This window comes from Chelonoidis abingdonii, chromosome 5 (genome assembly GCF_003597395.2).
Source record: "Chelonoidis abingdonii isolate Lonesome George chromosome 5, CheloAbing_2.0, whole genome shotgun sequence".
NCBI lineage: Eukaryota > Metazoa > Chordata > Testudines > Testudinidae > Chelonoidis > Chelonoidis abingdonii.
In genome coordinates this window covers 94,548,676-94,566,368 of record NC_133773.1, presented here as the reverse complement: position 1 = coordinate 94,566,368, position 17,693 = coordinate 94,548,676, and the positions used below count along the sequence as shown (strand labels likewise).

Sequence of the window (17,693 nt, the reverse complement as noted above, 5' to 3'; positions counted from 1 at the left end):
TTCCTAGAGCGTATCTTTTAGAAAAATACATTCTTGATTTTAAAATATCCAGTGATAGAGAATCCATCATGAACTTTGGTAAATTGTTCCAATGGTTAATTACCCTTGCTGTTAAAAATGTACAGCTTATTTCCAGTCTGAATTTTGTCTAGCTTTAACTTCCAGTCATTGGATCATGCTATACCTTACTTTCTTTTGTAGACTGAAGCGCTTTTTCTTATGTACAAAGCAATGTGTTATTTCCACTTTGTGGATGGACTCATCACTCAACTGCTTTCCCATTAACTCATTAAATATTAGTAATAATAATTGTTTGCATTATTAGGACACCATTGTGGTAGCCATTGTATAAACAGAACAAAAAGTTGGTCCCTATCTGTGACAGGGTAGTCTGCCCCCTTAAGACTATCCAGGACTTAGAGGTCAGCCCTACCCCTGTAATGTAGAGTGATCCTTCAAGATTTTGGGCAGTCTGACATATACAAGGACCTAGGAGATGTTGCTGGGGAGGAACAGACCCAGAAATAAGTAATGTTTGGAAAGAAATCCTGTTACTGTTTCTTAAAGAGACCAGGAGCCTTGCAAGGCTGCCCTCTCTCCCACCCAGTTGGGATGAGCTTTACGAAGTGGTCCAGGCATCATACATGCTGCTTCATCCTTCATAGCAGAAGGTTTGCCTGGTGAATTCTGAGTTTGTGGATTAACTGGGGCAAAAGGATCAGTTGAAGGAGAACCTGGTTAAGGCCCTATCACTGGCCAAAATTACAACCCAAGTGCCAGGAGGACATCATAGAACATCATATTAGAGAGATGATGAGTCTGAAAGTCTATCTTGCATCTTACGGAATTTTCACATTTTCCTGTCCATTTCTCAGTACATACTAGCTGATCTTGCTACTATTTTTATTAATAGTTTGCAAATTCTGACACAGATAAACTATTTCAGCACACTGAGCCAAGAGTGATTTATTTATAAAATTGTCTGATTTAAGAGAACGCTTTAAATGGTACTTGCAAAGACTAAACGATAATCAGAGTACCCCAAAATTAAGGCTGGGTAGCTAGCACATGTCCTGGAGGGCAGGGTGGTGGTGGAGACTAGTGAAAGGAGGATTATATGTAGGGGTGAACTGGTTGTCCTTAATTGTTTGCTTCAAGACATTCTAATACTTGGGATTTAAGTGCAGAATTCAGGTAAAGTAAGTGTAATAATTTGGTGGTTAGGTGGAGTCCAATGAAACACTTCAATTGTTAACTATTTGTTAGTTATGTTTTTAGTTTATGAAATTTCCAGGTTTTTTTTAAATGCGTACCAAAGTTTAAACAGAGTTGGCATATAAGACCCACAGGGGTCCAAAATATCTTAGGAGGCCTATAGAATGTTTCCCTCTTGCAGACTTTAGGAAGTTCGTAGGAGGTTGGGATGGGGGAAACATCTCAGTGAGATTGTGACATTCCCCTGGTGTTATCTGGATGGATGATCTGCTAGGTCACTCCAATCCTTGACTCTGAGAGCCAGCCTTACCCTGCTCTGCTGTGAGAACCCCCATTCCTGGGCTGTTCATGCACAGACTCTGGCATATAAAATGCTTGGATTGTGCAACCGAATGACATTAGCCAATATCTCTGGTCCCAGACACAGCCCTAGGAACCTCCATCTTGCAGTGTCCAATTATGCTTGTTGGATGCCACAAGCTTATATAAGTTTGTCAATTTAACAAATAAATTGATATACACCAGGCTTGTTACCCTAAGGAGAGTCTCTGACATGCTTCAAACCAAACACACTGCTTCAGATAGAATAAACAAACAAATTTATTAACGACAAAGACAGATTTTAAGTGATTATAATTCAAAGCACAAGTCAGAATTGGTCAAAGTAAATAAAAGCAAAACACATTCTAAGCTGATCTTAACACTTTCTACTTCCTTACAAACTTAGATGCTTTTCTCACCACAGGCTGGCCGGTTGCCCTTCAGCCAGTCTCTCCCCTTTGATCACTTGGTGGTGATGTCTGTAGATGGAAGTGGAAGAGAGAGAAAGAGCAAAGGTCTCTCCCTTTTAGTATGTTCTTTCTTCCCTTTTGGTTTTGCGCCCCCCGCCCCCATTCAGAGTCAGGTGAGCCTTATCTCATCGTAATCCCAAACTGACCAAACGAAGGGGGGTGACTCACTCAAAAGTCCAACAGATCCTTTGTTGCTGCCTAGGCCAGTGTCCTTTGTTCCTATGATGCTGGGCTGGGTTTGTCCCATACATGCTGTAAAAAATGAAAGGGGAGGGGGAAGTAGCTCCCTTTCATGAACACCCTGCCAGACAGTTAGCTGTAAAGTTCCTCTTTTAGTGGCTGTTCTCTGCTTGCTTTACCTGTAAAGGGTTAACAAAGTTCCCCAGGTAAAGGAAAAGGAGTGGGCACCTGACCAAAAGACCCAATGGGAAGCTAGACTTTTTAAAATGGGGGGAAAAAAATCCACTTTGTCTGTTGTTTTCTGGAGAAGACAGGGAGCAGCAATGCTATAAGCAGAAATGCTGTGTAAGGCTTGAACCAGGTATGGAAATTCATCTTCCATACCCAGAAGAAATTATTAGAGAGGAAATGTCTAAATAGATGCAATCAAGTTTATTTTGGCTTGTGGATCTCCTCTGCGCTAACCTCAGATGCTTTTGTCTGCTTGTAACCTGTAAGCTGAACCCCGAAGAAAGCTATTTTGGGTGCTTGATTTTTTGGAATTGCTCTTTTAAAATCTAGCAAAAGCCTAAGTTCCAGATGTATTTTCTTCCTTTTTGTTTTTAATAAAATTTACCTTTTTTAAGAACAGGATTGGATTTTTGGTGTCCTAAGAGGTTTGTGCATATGCTATTTGATTAGCTAGTGGCAACTGCTAATTTCCTTTGTTTTCTTTCTCAGCTCTTCCCCAGAGGTGGGGGTGGGGGCATGAAAGGGTTGGAGGGTACCCCACTGGGAGGAATTCCCAAGTGCTCCTTCCTAGGTCCAAGGGGTTTTTTTGCATTTGGGTGGTGGCAGTATTTACCAAGCCAAGGTCAGAAAATAGCTGTAACCTGAGGAGTTTAATACAAGCCTGGAGTGGCAAGTATTAGTTTTTAGAATCCCTGCAGGCCCCCATCTTCTGCACTCAAAGTGACAGAGCAGGGATTCAGCCCTCACACATGCCCTGATGAGATGTGAACTGCCCCTCTACTCTTGGAGATTTTTTGCCTGGGCTCGTTTTAAGCCACGAGGACACATTTTCAGCCTCATAACTATATACATGAAATCACAACTTATAACATTATTATAATAACAATGCGCAGTGCATCATAAGCCTTCTGAAGATACCCAACATGACAAACTTTGCATTGGATACCACACAATCATATTACAAGGATGAACATGGGGGTGCAGGGTATTTCCCCGAGGTACAGAAGGTCACACTTCCCCTCTTAGTTTACTGCAAGAGAGTTAGTCACTGACTAGCTTGAAGGCAGTTTGTGTTATAGTTCTCTTGGCATCCACCCATCAAGGCCATGAGGCAGTGTGCCTCAGTTTCCCCATTCATACAGCAAACCAGGTTTCTCGGCTCTGGTAAGCTTTAAACCTGTTTACAGGTATTAATTGAAAAGTAGCATCATCATAAGGTTTAACATCCATGTCAATTTTTTTATCCCCAAAACTTAACATTAATACCAAAATTTTTATCTCAGATGTTTGTTTACAAGTATCTTTATGATACCACACCTTCTATTCAGATATTCAAGTTTGAGGTTAGTTTGTTCATTACTTATGGTGTTCTTTGACTCTCTCCCATGTAATCAGTCACTGGCTTTTCTTTCCCTCCAGTGTTCCCTTCTGCGTGGACTCAATTTAATCATGTTTCTGGAATTTTGGTGCCTCAGGGTCTGGCAAGATAGGTGTTCAGGGGGGTCCTGCATATTGGTTGGCCCTTTGGGGAGCAGTCTCCCAACCCCAGGGCAGTACATATGCAGAAAATCCAGCTCCCCTTTTGAGGCTACTCTGTGTTCCCCCTCCCAGCACCGAGTCCTTCCCTGCTTCCTAGAGGGCTGTGATCAGTGCTCTCTGGGCTAGGTGTGTTTACCCTTTGACTAGATTCACCTTTTCCCAGCAACTTTTCCATAACTGCTCCCTGTCTCTCACCAGCCGGGGGGAAGAAAACCTTCTCTGTCAGTTGGGTCATTTGTGTTCTCACAAACTACCACCTGGCAATTTCCTGGTATCAACTCCTCTGCTGTCACAGGCACTAGAGCTACATCTTGATGTAAAGAGACGCAGTTACTTTTCAAAACCTTATCAGAAATAGCATCCTGAAAAACTGGGACCTCGTTTAGGAAATCCTCTGCCACCCCTTTCTGTGTCCCTGAGAAGTCAGCTGTGTGACTGCTCCCCTCCAGGAGATCAGTTATGTGGTTCCTTCCCAAACCTGAGTCACAGGGTGAGTGCCTGGTGCACAGATGCTGACCCAGCCATCCTCCTAGTGTCCTGGGCATCCTGGCCCAAGTGACTAGTGAGGAGACATTCTTGTACCCCAATTATTCCTTCCCCAGTTTCCTCCTCTGGGCCCCCTCCTAAGACACATTTCTCTGTGCTTCCTAGGAAGGGTTCTATCCCTTGCTCATCTACAAAATTCTGTCAGCTAACAACTGGGACAGTTTACTTAATCACCGAAAACACCTTCCCTGCAGGCATGTTTCATTCGGCTGGAAAGGAGCTAGTCTCATACTTGGAAGCACGCTGCTTCCCTGTGTTACAGAGTCACAGGAATCCTCACCCAGTGGTTTCTGAGATCCCCTGCTCCTTCTCTGGGCTCTCCTCTGGGACACATTTCTCTATGCTCCCTAGAGCAATTTGTCTCTGGTTCAGGTGCAACCTGCTGGCAGTTAACCACCTGGACAGTTCTCTCGCTGGCAGGCATTACATCCCGATCCCTTCCTGATGTGATGTTCCCTCCAACTGCAGTGCAGAAGTTGGTCTCAACTACCCTCCCACCTGGAAGCATGGGGCTTCCCCCTGCTGGACAAGAAGACTCTCTCTCATTCTCTCAGCAGTTCCTGAGACCTAACCCTTTCCCTCCGGGGGTCCCAGCATAAAACTTCCTCCTGCTGCAGGCAAATACTTTAACTTGAGCTACATGGAAAAAATCATTACCAAGGAGCAGGTTGACTAGGAGGTGCTCTATTACCTGTACAGTCAAAACACTTTCCAAACCTTCCCAAACCACATGGATTTTAGCTAATGGTACCAGGAATCTGCTTTTGCCCACCCCTACAATCTCTGTTAATAAATATGTGCTGGGTGATGTGGGACTGACAGGGCCAGGATTAATTGATGGTGTCTGGGAGGCAGAACACTGATGTTAAGATACTACAAAATCCAAAATTAATTGATATGGGGCTGGAGGGCACATTTAATTAACTGGAGGTTTTGGAAGAAACAGGAGCCTTTTGCATCACTAGGTCATACTCTGTGCAAATTTGTGTAACTCTATGCAAATTAACAATCTATTTCTTTGTCACAAGATGTTGACACTTATGGATTCTTGACCCTAGATGCTCCCTTCCCTACTCCATCTTCCCTGCTCATTTCAGGAGTCCCCAGTACTCCAAAATCTCTCTCTTCTACTGATTTCCCTGCATACCGCTCCACTCACCTGATGTAACCAAATGTACCTTTCCACCACCACCCATCTCATTTTAGGGACCCTGTCACACTAACATTTCCAAACCCCATTTCCCCCACTGTTTACGTAATGGACCTCCACTCTACTGATTTCAGAGACCCCTGATGCCTGGCATTTCCTTCCTCCAGGCAGAGGCCTCTGTGCAGTCACCAGAGAGCAGTGGCTTAAAAGTTTCCTCACCTAAATTTGAGGGCTAAGAAACAATAACTTCCCCCCTCCAGCAACGGTATGAGGGAGTGGTGCATTCCAGGTGAGTGGCAACAGCTCAGAGGCACATGGCAAATTAAAGCAGTAGCATTGTCTTCAATGTGGAAGCTATTACAGCAAGCACCACACTAGCAGATAAAACCATAGTGTTATTTTTTAAGTTATTCCTGTTCATTGATAAACTGCTTTCATTTAGAATAATTAGTTCTCTGAGGTTCCTGTTTTCACAGTTAGCAGGATGCAAATATATAACAAAAATATATTACCATTTTTAAAAATAAATGGTGTAAGAATTACCTCTTGAGAATTCACCATTTCTGTAGCTATGAATACCCCTGAATTTATCAGAGAATGCAGTTTTCCTGTAAGCAAGCAGGCAGATAAAGCACAGGAAGGAAACACATTGTGCATTGAAAGGAATGGCTGGGACCTTGAATGTCAATTTTAGTAATTCCCCTTGTTAACACTCCATTCATAGAAATGACTAATTCCCACCTCGGAGGGCTATCATTTCTATTTGTCTGCAGATATATCATGACCCATATAAGTTTGGAAGGTTGTTGTTTTTTTTTTTGCAGGCAGAACATCACAACAGGCTTTCTTTTAGAAACTGAAGTGTCCATGAGAAAAGCACTGGTACAGTGTACAAGCCACTACTGTCACAGGCAAGCACCAGCTGGATCTTATACGCAGATGTTCCACAGCACAATTGGTTAAGTTAAGATGTAGACACGGCATATTATGCGACTATACATCACATGTACATGCGTGCGTCACTATTCTCTTGTTTCATGAGTGATCCAAATCCAGCTCAAGTATCAGAGTGGTGGCGTGTTAGTCTGTATCTATAAAAACAATGAGGCGTCTAGTGGCACCGTAAAGGCTAACAGATTTATTTGGGCATAAGCTTTTGTGGGTAAAAAAAACACTTCTTCAGACACGCTTATGCCCAAATAAATCTGTTAGTCTTTAAGGTGCCACCGGACGCCTCGTTGTTTTAGTGAATCCAGCTCGGCACCAACTTCAAACTTGGATCTCAGCCTTCCCTTCGAGATGTGGGAACCGGTGACCCGCTCAACCACCCTTTGCTCCGAGAGGGCTGGCTGGCATTCCCTCCCGTGGAGCTCCGCGTCTGCCCACTGGTGGGAGATGCGGGGGAATCCCTCCCCCCCTTGCAGCGGTTACCCAGGAGGAGGCACCGAACCCCTACACCCACTTATCATTCAGCCACGGGCTCATGAGGTAAGGGCACAACTCGCCTGGTTCTCTCGCACACACACAGCAGACAGCGAGGCGGGGCCGCACATCCGAGGGGCTAGAGTCTTTGCATCCCAGCCACGCCCCCAGCAGTGGAGCGAAGGAGGCGGGGCGCGGAGAGGAGAGCGGAACAAGATTACCAGGCGCATGCGCACTAAGCGAGTTCGCGGGGGTAGTTGGGAGGGGTGATTTCCTGCTGCTCCTTCCTGTCCATAGCTGTATCCGGGTCATTCCGGTGACATTCCCCCTTGTCTCGTTTCCGCAGGGTCATTGTGTTGCTGCGGGTTTCCGGTCGCCCTCCTCCTCTCCCTACCCCTCCCCCTCCCGGGGGGGTTTATGTGGCGGTGCGGTTAGCATCGCCGTTGAGCCGTTTTTTCATTTCTTCTAGTCCCCTCCCCGTGCTTGCCCGCATGGATCCTGCCGGGCAGGTAGGGCGGGGCCCCCGAGGCGGGGAGCACGGCGGCCCGGGTCAGGTACGGAGGAGCCGCCCCGGGGAGCCCGTTTGCTCGGGCGCTCCCGCGGTACTGGTAGGGCTGGGGCCGGGCAGGCGCGAGGGGAGCTGTTGTGAAGCCCAGGAGGCCTCTGCGAGCGCTGCCGTGTGATGTGGGGTCCCAGGTCCCCGCGTATTTGCGGGCACGAGGGGTTCTGGGGCTCGACTGCGTTTGGTGTCACTCAGCGCCCGCCCCGAGGCAGCTGTTGTGTGGGAGACCCTGACCGCCCCAGCCAGGCTCTGCTTGCAGTGAGTGTACAGGGGAAATAGCCTGACCTCTTGGTCAGCCCTGGCAACCTCTGACCTGGTGGCAACCGCAGTTTGGGGCGACGGAGATGGTCGTAGCAAAACATCTCTGCTATGTTTGCAGAGTTGGCGTCTCCAGCTGGGATTATTTAAATAAGGAAGATTTAATAACACATCTCAAAATGTCATCTGAGAGTGCCAGTGAGGTGTCATTGAAACACATATAGCAAAACCCCTTTTTGTTCACTAAGGGGTACATTAAATGCCTCCTTAGAATTACTTGATAGAGATTTGCTGCCTATATATTTCCTGTGCCCCCACATATTGTTGGTACCCAGGCTTCTCTTTTGGAGGCATAAGTAATAAACTAGCCTAGCCTAAAATACAAACTGCTGTTGAATAAATGGAATATGCTATGGACTAACTCTTTATGTAGCATTTCAATATGTTATGGACAAGGCTACAATTATGTCATGGAGGTCACAAAATCTGTGACTTCCTTTGACCTCTGTGACATTTTCTGCCTGGCTCTGGTGCTCCCAGCCCCCCTAAAGCTGCCCAGCCACAGCAGGTAGTGGTGGGGACCTGATGCTGCCCGGCCATGGTGGGCACTGTGGGGACCCTGCAGCTCCCAGTCGTTGCAGGGGACCTCCCTGAGCTCCCAGCCACCCTGATGGGGAGATGACAAGTGGACCTTACAGCAGCCCAGCCCTTGTGGACAGAGGGACCCCAGGGCTCCCTCTCCTCACAGCAGTGGGAGATCCGGGAACCCCAGCAAGAATGGGTGCTGAACCCACCTCACCATTTTGTCAGGGATATTTTTAGTGAAAGTCAGGGACAGGTCACGGGCTTCAGTGAATTTTTGTTTGTTGCCCATGACCCATCCATGACTTTTACTAAAAATATCTGAGCAAAAACTTGAGCCTTAATTATGGATGTTCCTTTGTAATTTGAAGTTTTGCTCTCCCACTGCTGTGAGGTCCCGTTAATGAGAGAAATGTATTGTGAATTGGTAACATAGAATAACTTCTCTCTAAAAATGTTATCTTTTATTCATAGTATTAGGTGCTCACCACAGCCTAACATCACTTAGCTCTCTCACAATAGTGGTGATGATCAGGCACTTCAAGTTAATGGGGGGGAGTAGTGGAGAGGTTGGCCAGCCTTCACCTTATAACATCTTATAGATAACTAAAATATTTTATGTGGTTAAGACTTTTCTATGGTGTTAAGTTATAGTAACTAACACCAATATGATCCTAGTGCTCTATGAATAGTTAGAATCTGTTGGCCTTCAAGGCCGTCTGCAAGATCTGTCTTTTACCCAGGCTTTTGTGGTGGGAGGAATATGATAAGGGTTGGTATTTAAGTGTGTGGCAGGGTTTTTGGTTATTTTCTAATGTCTGGATAAGCTGCTGTGTTTTTCAATGGTATTGTATCTTTAAAATTATACCTAAGGCAGCAAGAGGCCTGGATAGTTATAAATCTAACTAAATTAAATAGCTAATAATGGTCGCCCAATGAATAAATGCCCCAATTTATTAAATTACAGATATTTCATGTAAAAGTGTAGAGATTAAGAAAAGCATTTTTAAAAAGCTTAATTCTGTTAATATTTTCATATAAATATCTTTTAATGTTCAATTTTCATAATGAAAGAATCCTGTAGGTATGGCTTATGTACCAACAGAGGATGAAAGAAGAATTTTCAGGGAATGCAGCGAAGAGAGCTTCTGGTATAGATGTGAGTCAAGTTTGCTGATAAATGACCTTTGTCTCCATTTTAATCTCCTCTTTCTTCTCCTTTGTAGTATTATTTTTGCCATTATCACAGCTATTTAAGAATGAGAGCCAAAACCTGCAAATCCTTACCCATGAGTAAGGACTATTTGTATGAGAAGCTTCACTGAAATCAAATTATACACTAAGATAAGTAATATTATGGAAGGAAAATGCTTGTCACATCATCTCCCTGAATACTTGATCCATTAGCATTTACAGTTAACTGTTTTAAAGATCCAGTTATAGGGACCATTTTGCTTCCCATAGTTACGTAGGGTTGGAAAGCACCTCCCCGCCACCTACCATTACTGACTTATGTGCCTACTGTCTCTGTGCTTGTCAGGAGTCAGCTCCCTGACTCCACCACCACTGGGCAACACATGCCCTCCCTCCTCAGCCTACACAGACTCTGCTGTCCCTCTGCAGGTTAGCGATAGACACACTCCAACCTATGAGCATTTCACTGGAGTGCTCAGCTCCTGTTCCACAGTATTGACAGATACACTGATCCCAAAGGAACAGTACCCCTCATCTTACCAATTATATCTTAGGTCATAGCTCAGCTTTACACTCAGCATTTAGAAATGTTTATAGTAAAAACAAGTATGTTTATTTAACAAGAATAGAGATTTGAGAAGTAGCAAGGAAAAGTATTGGCAACAAATGGTTACATGTAAAATAAAATCATAACACACATTCTAGAGCCTAGACTTAACTAGATACTTTCCTGTCTAATGAAGTTTGGCTCACTCTAAGTCTTTGCAGTATTTTCTAGTGAAGTTGACTGTGACCCTCCTTTCATAAGACAGGATATGATGATCGTTCGTCTTCTCCATGAAGGATCCTGGATATATATCAGATCTTCTGTTGTACCCCTAGAATCCATTTTTTTAACTTGTAAACAGGATATTCCCTGTTGTTTTAGTTTTTTTCTGCAGTTTTCTACTCTTTTGTTTTTATAGTCTCTTGATTAGTATCAGGATCAATAATGCAAATAGGTCTCCATTGTGATGCATACAATGAATGATACATAAGTGACCAGACATAGAGAAATAAGCATCTGCTATCCTCTCCCTGAAGAGAACCTCTCCATGGCACATCACATCCTTATGACCTGCCTTTAACTTCAAGGCTTAAGAACATAATATTTGGTATAGATACTTAAATATTATTCATCATTTGCAGTCTTGTTTTAGCTGTGTTGGTCGCAGGATATTAGAGAGAGAAGGTGGGTAAGATAATATCTTTTATTAGACCAACTTCTGTTGGTGAAACAGAAAAGTTTCAAGCTACACAGAGCTGAAGAAGATCTCTGTGAACCTTGTAAGTTTGTCTCTAAATATTATCCATACACCTTTTTCTCAGTGATGATGATGATCTATAAGCTACTGGCTCTTGATAGAGACCTTCCATGCCACACTTCGGTGAATTATTATGCATATGCTTGGCCTTAGAGATCCTTGTATATGCCTATGCCCCCTCTTGCCCTTTTTCAGTTCACATCAAGAGGTCACTGGGTCACAGCCTTATCCTGCAAACCATTATACAAGTTGGCCCTCAAAATTAGTCTGACTATTCATGTGAGTAAGGGTTTGAAGGATTTGGATGGCTTTTTAAACCATGGAAATGCTCGTGAAACATGCAAAAGACTGAGATAAGACAATTCTATATTTTGGAACTTCTGCAGCAGCTTCATGTAATTTTTTTAATTGAGGTTTTTATTGAATTGAATATGAAAATGAAAAATTCAGTACAATACCACCTGTTATATATTCAATTCAGTTTATTTTACATTCTCCTCATATTTTGAGCTCTGAGTTGTGCTGATTATCTTTCATAGGTCATTAAGGTAAATGGGACAGTTCACACTTCTTAGAACCATTGTTTTCAATCTCTCTGCAACTTCAGTAAGAGAACAAACATCAATAAATATCAGTTTACACTCAGTTTGCCTCTAAGGGTACGTCTATACAGCAACTAGACACGTACCAGGCTGGACCCTGCCAGCGAGCTCCGACTTATGGGGCTGTTGCATTGCTGTATAGACTTCCGAGCTTGGGATGGAGGCCAGACTCTGGGACCCTCCCACCCCGCAGTGTCCTAGAGCCAGGATTCTCCCTGCACCCTGAGCCCCACCAGCCTGAGTTAGCTGGCATGGGCCAGTCATGGATATCTAGTTGCTTCGTGGACATACCATCAAAGGAAATCTCTGCAGCCACGAGCACTAGAAATATTTTATTTAATGAAGGCTAAGACTCTGGAGCATGACTTCGCAGCAAACTGAATTCTGCAAATCATAGAGTACACGCAGCCTGTGATCATGCATTGTCTTAACAGAATGCTGCTTGCCCAATATACAATGTGATTTGTTTCAATTATCAAAACTGTTTTTTTTGTTTTTTTGTTTTTTTTACAAAATGCTGAATGGATTGTATTATTACTTTACGTTTCCCTCCCCCCATCCAAAAGGCCAGCACTGCTGCGTCTTCATTTACTTATGGCCTGAAGATTATGAAATTATCTTTTTGGATACAAGTCTTCTGTCTGTCTTCTGTGTCTTTGTCATCTAGAGAGTAGATTGCTGCAGTATGGTTTTTATGAGGCTGCATCTTAATTCTTTGTGGAAACTGAAGCTATGTAGAATTTAGCAGTCTGTTTGTTAAACAGTATATTTTTATGTGAACATAGTGCACTGGGACCTGTGATTTGAACTGTCTCTGTTTTGGGGTAGATTCCTCTCTCTCTCTGAAAAACCTCTTTCCCCCTCAGTTTTGGGACTGTCTCCCAGCATGTTTTGAAATATCTGGAATCTTGAATGTCCAGTCATGCAGCAAGAACCCTCTTTGGTCCCTAGCTTTTGGGAAGGGGAGGTAATGATGAGGGTTGTAAGCGATGGGACCATCATCTGACCATTTTTATTTTTTTTTTAAACTGGGACATTGCTGCTGATTGGAGTGATGGTTGGAGTTTTAAAAGAGCAGTGGAATAGTTACTGTTATTTTTATATATACATTGAAAAAAGTGAAATTGTTGAAACTCTAAATTAGTTTCTACAATACTTCCACTCAGTTACTCAATTTTAGGAGCTTTTTCAAGTATATGTGTAGTGTGACCTTATTCATAGAGTTTAAGGCCAGAAGGGACCATTAGATCATCTGATCTGACCGCCTTTATATTACAGGCTATTAAACTTCAGCCAGGACCCATGTATTGAGCCAATAACTTACGATTGTGTTTAGCTAACACATCTTCCAGAAAGGAATGTGTCTTGATTTAAAGACATCAGGAAAGAGAGAATCTGCCACTTTGAAAAGACTGCAAATTATAATTCTTCTTTTTTTTCTCCATGTTAATCAGCTACTTTTTCCCCCCACAGCTGTGCCTATTTCTGCAATAAGCATGATTGTCACTCAGGGTTTAATTAAGAAAGGTAAACTTTAAAACATCTTTTGGTTTAACTTTATGTTGCTCGGATAAGTTTTACTTCTACTCTCAACAAGGTTGCCATTCATAAATTTGATTTTAAATCACAATATGTAAGTAGATTAGAAATATGTCTAGGAAATATTGCGAAAACTTGATGAGTGGAGAAATGCAAGCTTTTGTACATATGGGGAAGAAAAAATATTCAGAAAAAGAAATATTCAGTGGTAGGGAGAACCCTCCAAAGCAGTAACTCTGAATGAAATCTAGAGATGATCATAGATTTTGGAATTGGATTGGAATGGAAAATACTTTAATATTAAAATGTCATTATATAAATGAGGGTTTCCCCTCATCTAGAACAGTGTATTCATTTTTCGTCATGCTGAAGGCTAGGATTTAGTCAGGTATTTTTACTAAAAGTCATGGACAGATCACAGGCAATAAACAAAAATTCACGGTCCATGACTTTTAGTAAAAATGAGGCACTGGGGGGAGACATTGTGGGGGCCACTGCTGTGTGGGGCACTGGAGACCGTGGTTGCTCTGGCCAGCCGGGAACTGCTGCTTGGGGCCATAGACTGTGGCTGCTCCGGCCAACCGGGAACTGCTGCCTGGGGCCATGGACTGCGGCTGCTCCAGCTGTCCCAGAACCGCTGCTGGGGCCTGTCGGATCAGCAGCTGGTGTGGCTGTCCCCAGGGCCGCTCTGGTGGTGGCTAGTATGGCTGTCCCAGGAGCCACCTGAGCAGCTGGCCTTGGGGTCAGCCACACTGGCCCCTGCAGAAGTCTCGGAGATTGTGGAAAGTCATGGAAACCATGACTTCTGCAACCTTTTGACAGGCATGGAGCTCTAGTCATGCCATATCAAAAAGGGATATTGTGTAACTAGAAGAGATTCAGATATGGGCTATGAGAATGCAAAAAAGCATAGAAAAAACTTGCTTATGAAAACTGAAAAGACTGGGATTTTTTATCTCAGAGAAGAAGCAAATAAGAGGGGATATAAGTCTACAAAATTAATTAATGTTATAAATGAGGTAGAGTGGGAATGTCTTTTCTCCGTGTCTCAGTACAAAAACAAGGGAACCATCAATGAAATGGTGCCACATTCCAAACTCAGAAATACATATTCATGCAATGTGTAATTAAACTGGATGCCATAGGATGTTGCTGAGACCAAGACCTTAGCAAGATCCAAAAGATATTTGACATTTTTATGGATTTCAAGAATATTTAGATGTAAAACATTAAGTACAGTAACTCCTCACTTAAAGTTGTCTCAGTTAATGTTGTTTCGTTGTTAGGTTGCTGATCGATTAGGGAACATGCTCGTTTAAAGTTGTGCAGTGCTCCCTGATAACGTTTTTTGGCAGCCCCCTGCTTTCAGGAAGAGCAGCCTGTTGCAGTTAGCTGGTGGAGGCTTGGAATCAGGGTGGACTGGCAGCTCCCCGCTCCCCTTAATTCCCTGTGCAGCAGCTGCCCAGCAGGCTACCAGTTGCCGGCAGTTCAGCTGTCCCTCCCCCGCACTGCCACGTGCTGTTCCTGTCCTCTGCCTTGGAGCTGCTCCCGGGAGTCTTCTGCTTGCTGTGCAGGGGAGGGGGGAAGACGGGGCTAATGTCAGGGTGTCCCCCTATTCCTGACCCCCTGCTTACCCCTTCTCCATATAGAGCAGAGGGAGACACAACAGGGCTCAGGATGGAGAGAGCTGACTGCAGCTCCTTCCTGATCTTTTGAAAGGCAATGTACTTAGAGTGTGGTGTCAGCATACTTAAAGGGGCAATGTGCATCTCTCTCTCTCTCTCCCACACACACAGGATGTGCGTGTCTGTCTGCCATGCTGTCTCCTTTCCCTCCATTCGTGCTGCTTTGTAGAGTGTGAGGCTACATTAACAACAATGAGATAACCTTTGAGGGCTCAGCTGATTGCTAGTTCTTCATTTAGCAGTAAGGCATTCCCTGGGCAATATCCCACCCTCTAACTTCACACCTCAGCCAAGTTTCACAATCATCATTGCTGTGTACAGTATTAAATTGTTTGTTTAAAACTTATACTGTGTGTGTGTGTGTATGTATATATATATATATATAGTTTTTTGCCTGGTGAAAATTTTTTTTCCTGGAATCTAACCCCCCCCATCTACATTAATTCTTACGGGGAAATTGGATTTGCTTAACATCGTTTCACTTAAAATTGCATTTTTCAGGTACATAACTACAATGTTAAGCGAGGCGTTACTGTACTTCAAAAAAAAAATGGGAAGGGCTATAAAACCTTATGCATCAGGCTTTAAACCAGTGGTCACCAACGAGTTGATCGCGGGTGCAGGGGGGGCGCAGGGTTCTCCCACCGCATGCTGCTCTTGCCTGCAAGCACTGCCCCACAGCTCCCGTTGGCCAGGAACGGGGAACTGTGGCCAGTGGGAGCTGCGGGGGCGATGTTTGCAGAGAGGGACAGCGTATGGAGCCATGTGCCACCCGCCCCCTCCCATGGGCCACAGGAGTGCATTGGCCCCTTCCGGGAACAGCATGAGGCTGGGGTAGACAGGGAGCCTGCCTGAGCCTCGCTGCGCCACCAACCGGGAGCCACCAGAGGTAAGTTTTGCCCAGCAGGAGGCCGCATCCCAACCCCCAGCCCTGAGCCCCCTTCTGGAGCCAGCACCTTGAACCCCCTCCTGCACACCAAGCCCCAGTACCCCATCCCCTCCTGCACACCAACTCCCTGACCCAGCCCTGACTCCCCTCCCAGAGTCAGCATCCTGTACCCCCTCCTGCACCCAAACTCTTTCCTAGAACCCACCCCCTGCACTCCCTCCTGCACCCCAACACCCTGCCCCAGCCCGGAGCCCCTTCCTGCACCCAAACTTCCTCCTAGAGCTTGCACCCCTCAACCCATCCTGCATCCCATCCCCCTGTCCCAGCCTCAGCGCAGAGCCCCCTTCCACACTCTGACCCCCTTGGCCCCAGCCCAGAGCATGCATCCCCTCCTACACCCCAACCACTTACCCCAGCCCAGTGAAAGTGAGTGAGGATGGGGGAGAGCGAGTGATGGGGGCCGGGGGGTATGGAGTGAGTGGGGTGGGGCCTCGGGGAAGGGGTCGGGTAAATCCTGGGTTGCCCTTAAATTCAAAAAGTGATCTTGGGCCTAAAAAGGTTGGAGACCACTGGTTTAACCATTCTCTGTTAGGGGTTATAAGGTGACTTCCCTGGGAAGGTAGATTACCTTGCATCTATGTGGGGTTTCTTGCACCTTCCCTGAGGCATGTGCTAACCTCAGTAGGAGACAGGAACTGTACTAGGTGGACCAAGATCTGATCCAGTATGGTGATTCTTATGTTCCTATGATAGTCTGTCTCTGTGGGAGCTTGTAAGACCACAACTGGACATAGTACATTCTGTACTGAGTAACCCAATTCCAGAAAGATGTAACAAAATGGAAGGAGTTAAGAGAAGACTAACAAAATGATTAAGACAATTCAAATCCTAGTCACAGAGCTGCAGCAGAAATTGAAACTGCAGAAAGAGGGGAACTTGACATTGACTGAAATTGTCTCATTCACCTTATGTTGGAGTACTGCGTTCTCCAGAGAGCGATTATTCATCCCATATGTACTGCAATACCTAGTTGCACTAGGTGGGATAAAGCTGGAATTTTAACTCTTGAATTTTCTGGTTTTGTCATTATAAGTCAGAAATGTTGTTGGGATTTTTCTTTTTAAAAAGTTAAAACAACTCATGTAGTGCCGAGGATTAACTACTATGGCATGGCTACACGAAAAATTAAATATGAATCTGGTTATTTAAATTCACCTTTGTCATCTTACTAAAATAATTATTTTTCATGTAGTAATTACTTTGCTTATTTTCAGGAATTCTCACCACTCATTCAAGGTTTGGCTCTCTTCCCAAAGTTGCATGTAAGTATAAACGATGTATTAGTTCAACTTACCAGAATCTAGTTCATGAAGTGCATCAGTTACCCTAGCAAAAATCCAAAGCAACTCCACTGAAGCCAGCTGAGTCATTCCAGATTTATGTCAGTGAACTTTCTCTGGATTTATATTGGTGTAATTTGAGATCAGAAGATGTCCCTATATGGCAATCTAATATTCACAAATTAATTATTTCTCTAGCATAAATAGTAAGACTTTCAAATTCATTTTTAGTCAGTAACTTCCTTTCATTTTTACTTCCCAACAGCACAGGTAGAACTATAATAGATACCTACTAAACATCTCTTTCAATATTTTTTTCAATCAGAAATAATTAAAACTTATTCAGGCTGAGTGGTGAAGTTATCTCCAATTTAATAAAGTGGCTATTCTGAGAAATAGGATTGTTTAATCTACCATATCCTTTCACCCACAAATTGTGTAGACTGTTATCAGGTGAAAACTGTCAGTCCTCCGCACTCTGAATTCGCATGACAGACTCCGCAAAGTTTCTGTATGTTGCATTCATGTAGAACCCTGCAAGACTGCAGAAGTTCTTGATAATTATCATGTGAGACTCAAGTAGTCCAAGATGGTAAAACAGTCAGAACCTTTAAGAAATGATAGGAGACTAGTTTAAATTGGTTTTAACTTGCAGTAATGGTCT

The 17,693-nt window shown here is 44.0% G+C and overlaps 1 protein-coding gene across 3 annotated transcripts in view; it reads left to right on the top strand.

Annotated features, from left to right (window-relative positions):
* Positions 1–7,368: 7,368 nt before the first annotated feature.
* The window catches only part of OCIAD1 (OCIA domain containing 1), a 34,372-nt gene continuing 24,047 nt past the window's right edge, over positions 7,369–17,693 (top strand). The window contains exons 1-4 of one of the 3 annotated variants that reach the window (XM_032768854.2): positions 7,369–7,628; positions 9,561–9,635; positions 13,050–13,103; positions 16,964–17,011. In XM_032768854.2, coding sequence (XP_032624745.1) covers positions 9,563–9,635; positions 13,050–13,103; positions 16,964–17,011 — 175 coding nt within the window. In that variant the 5' untranslated portion in view covers positions 7,369–7,628; positions 9,561–9,562. Of the gene's footprint in view, positions 7,629–7,658; positions 8,093–9,550; positions 9,636–13,049; positions 13,104–16,963; positions 17,012–17,693 lie in introns of those variants that run through there. The other 2 variants (XM_032768852.2, XM_032768853.2) reach the window with 2 other exon arrangements.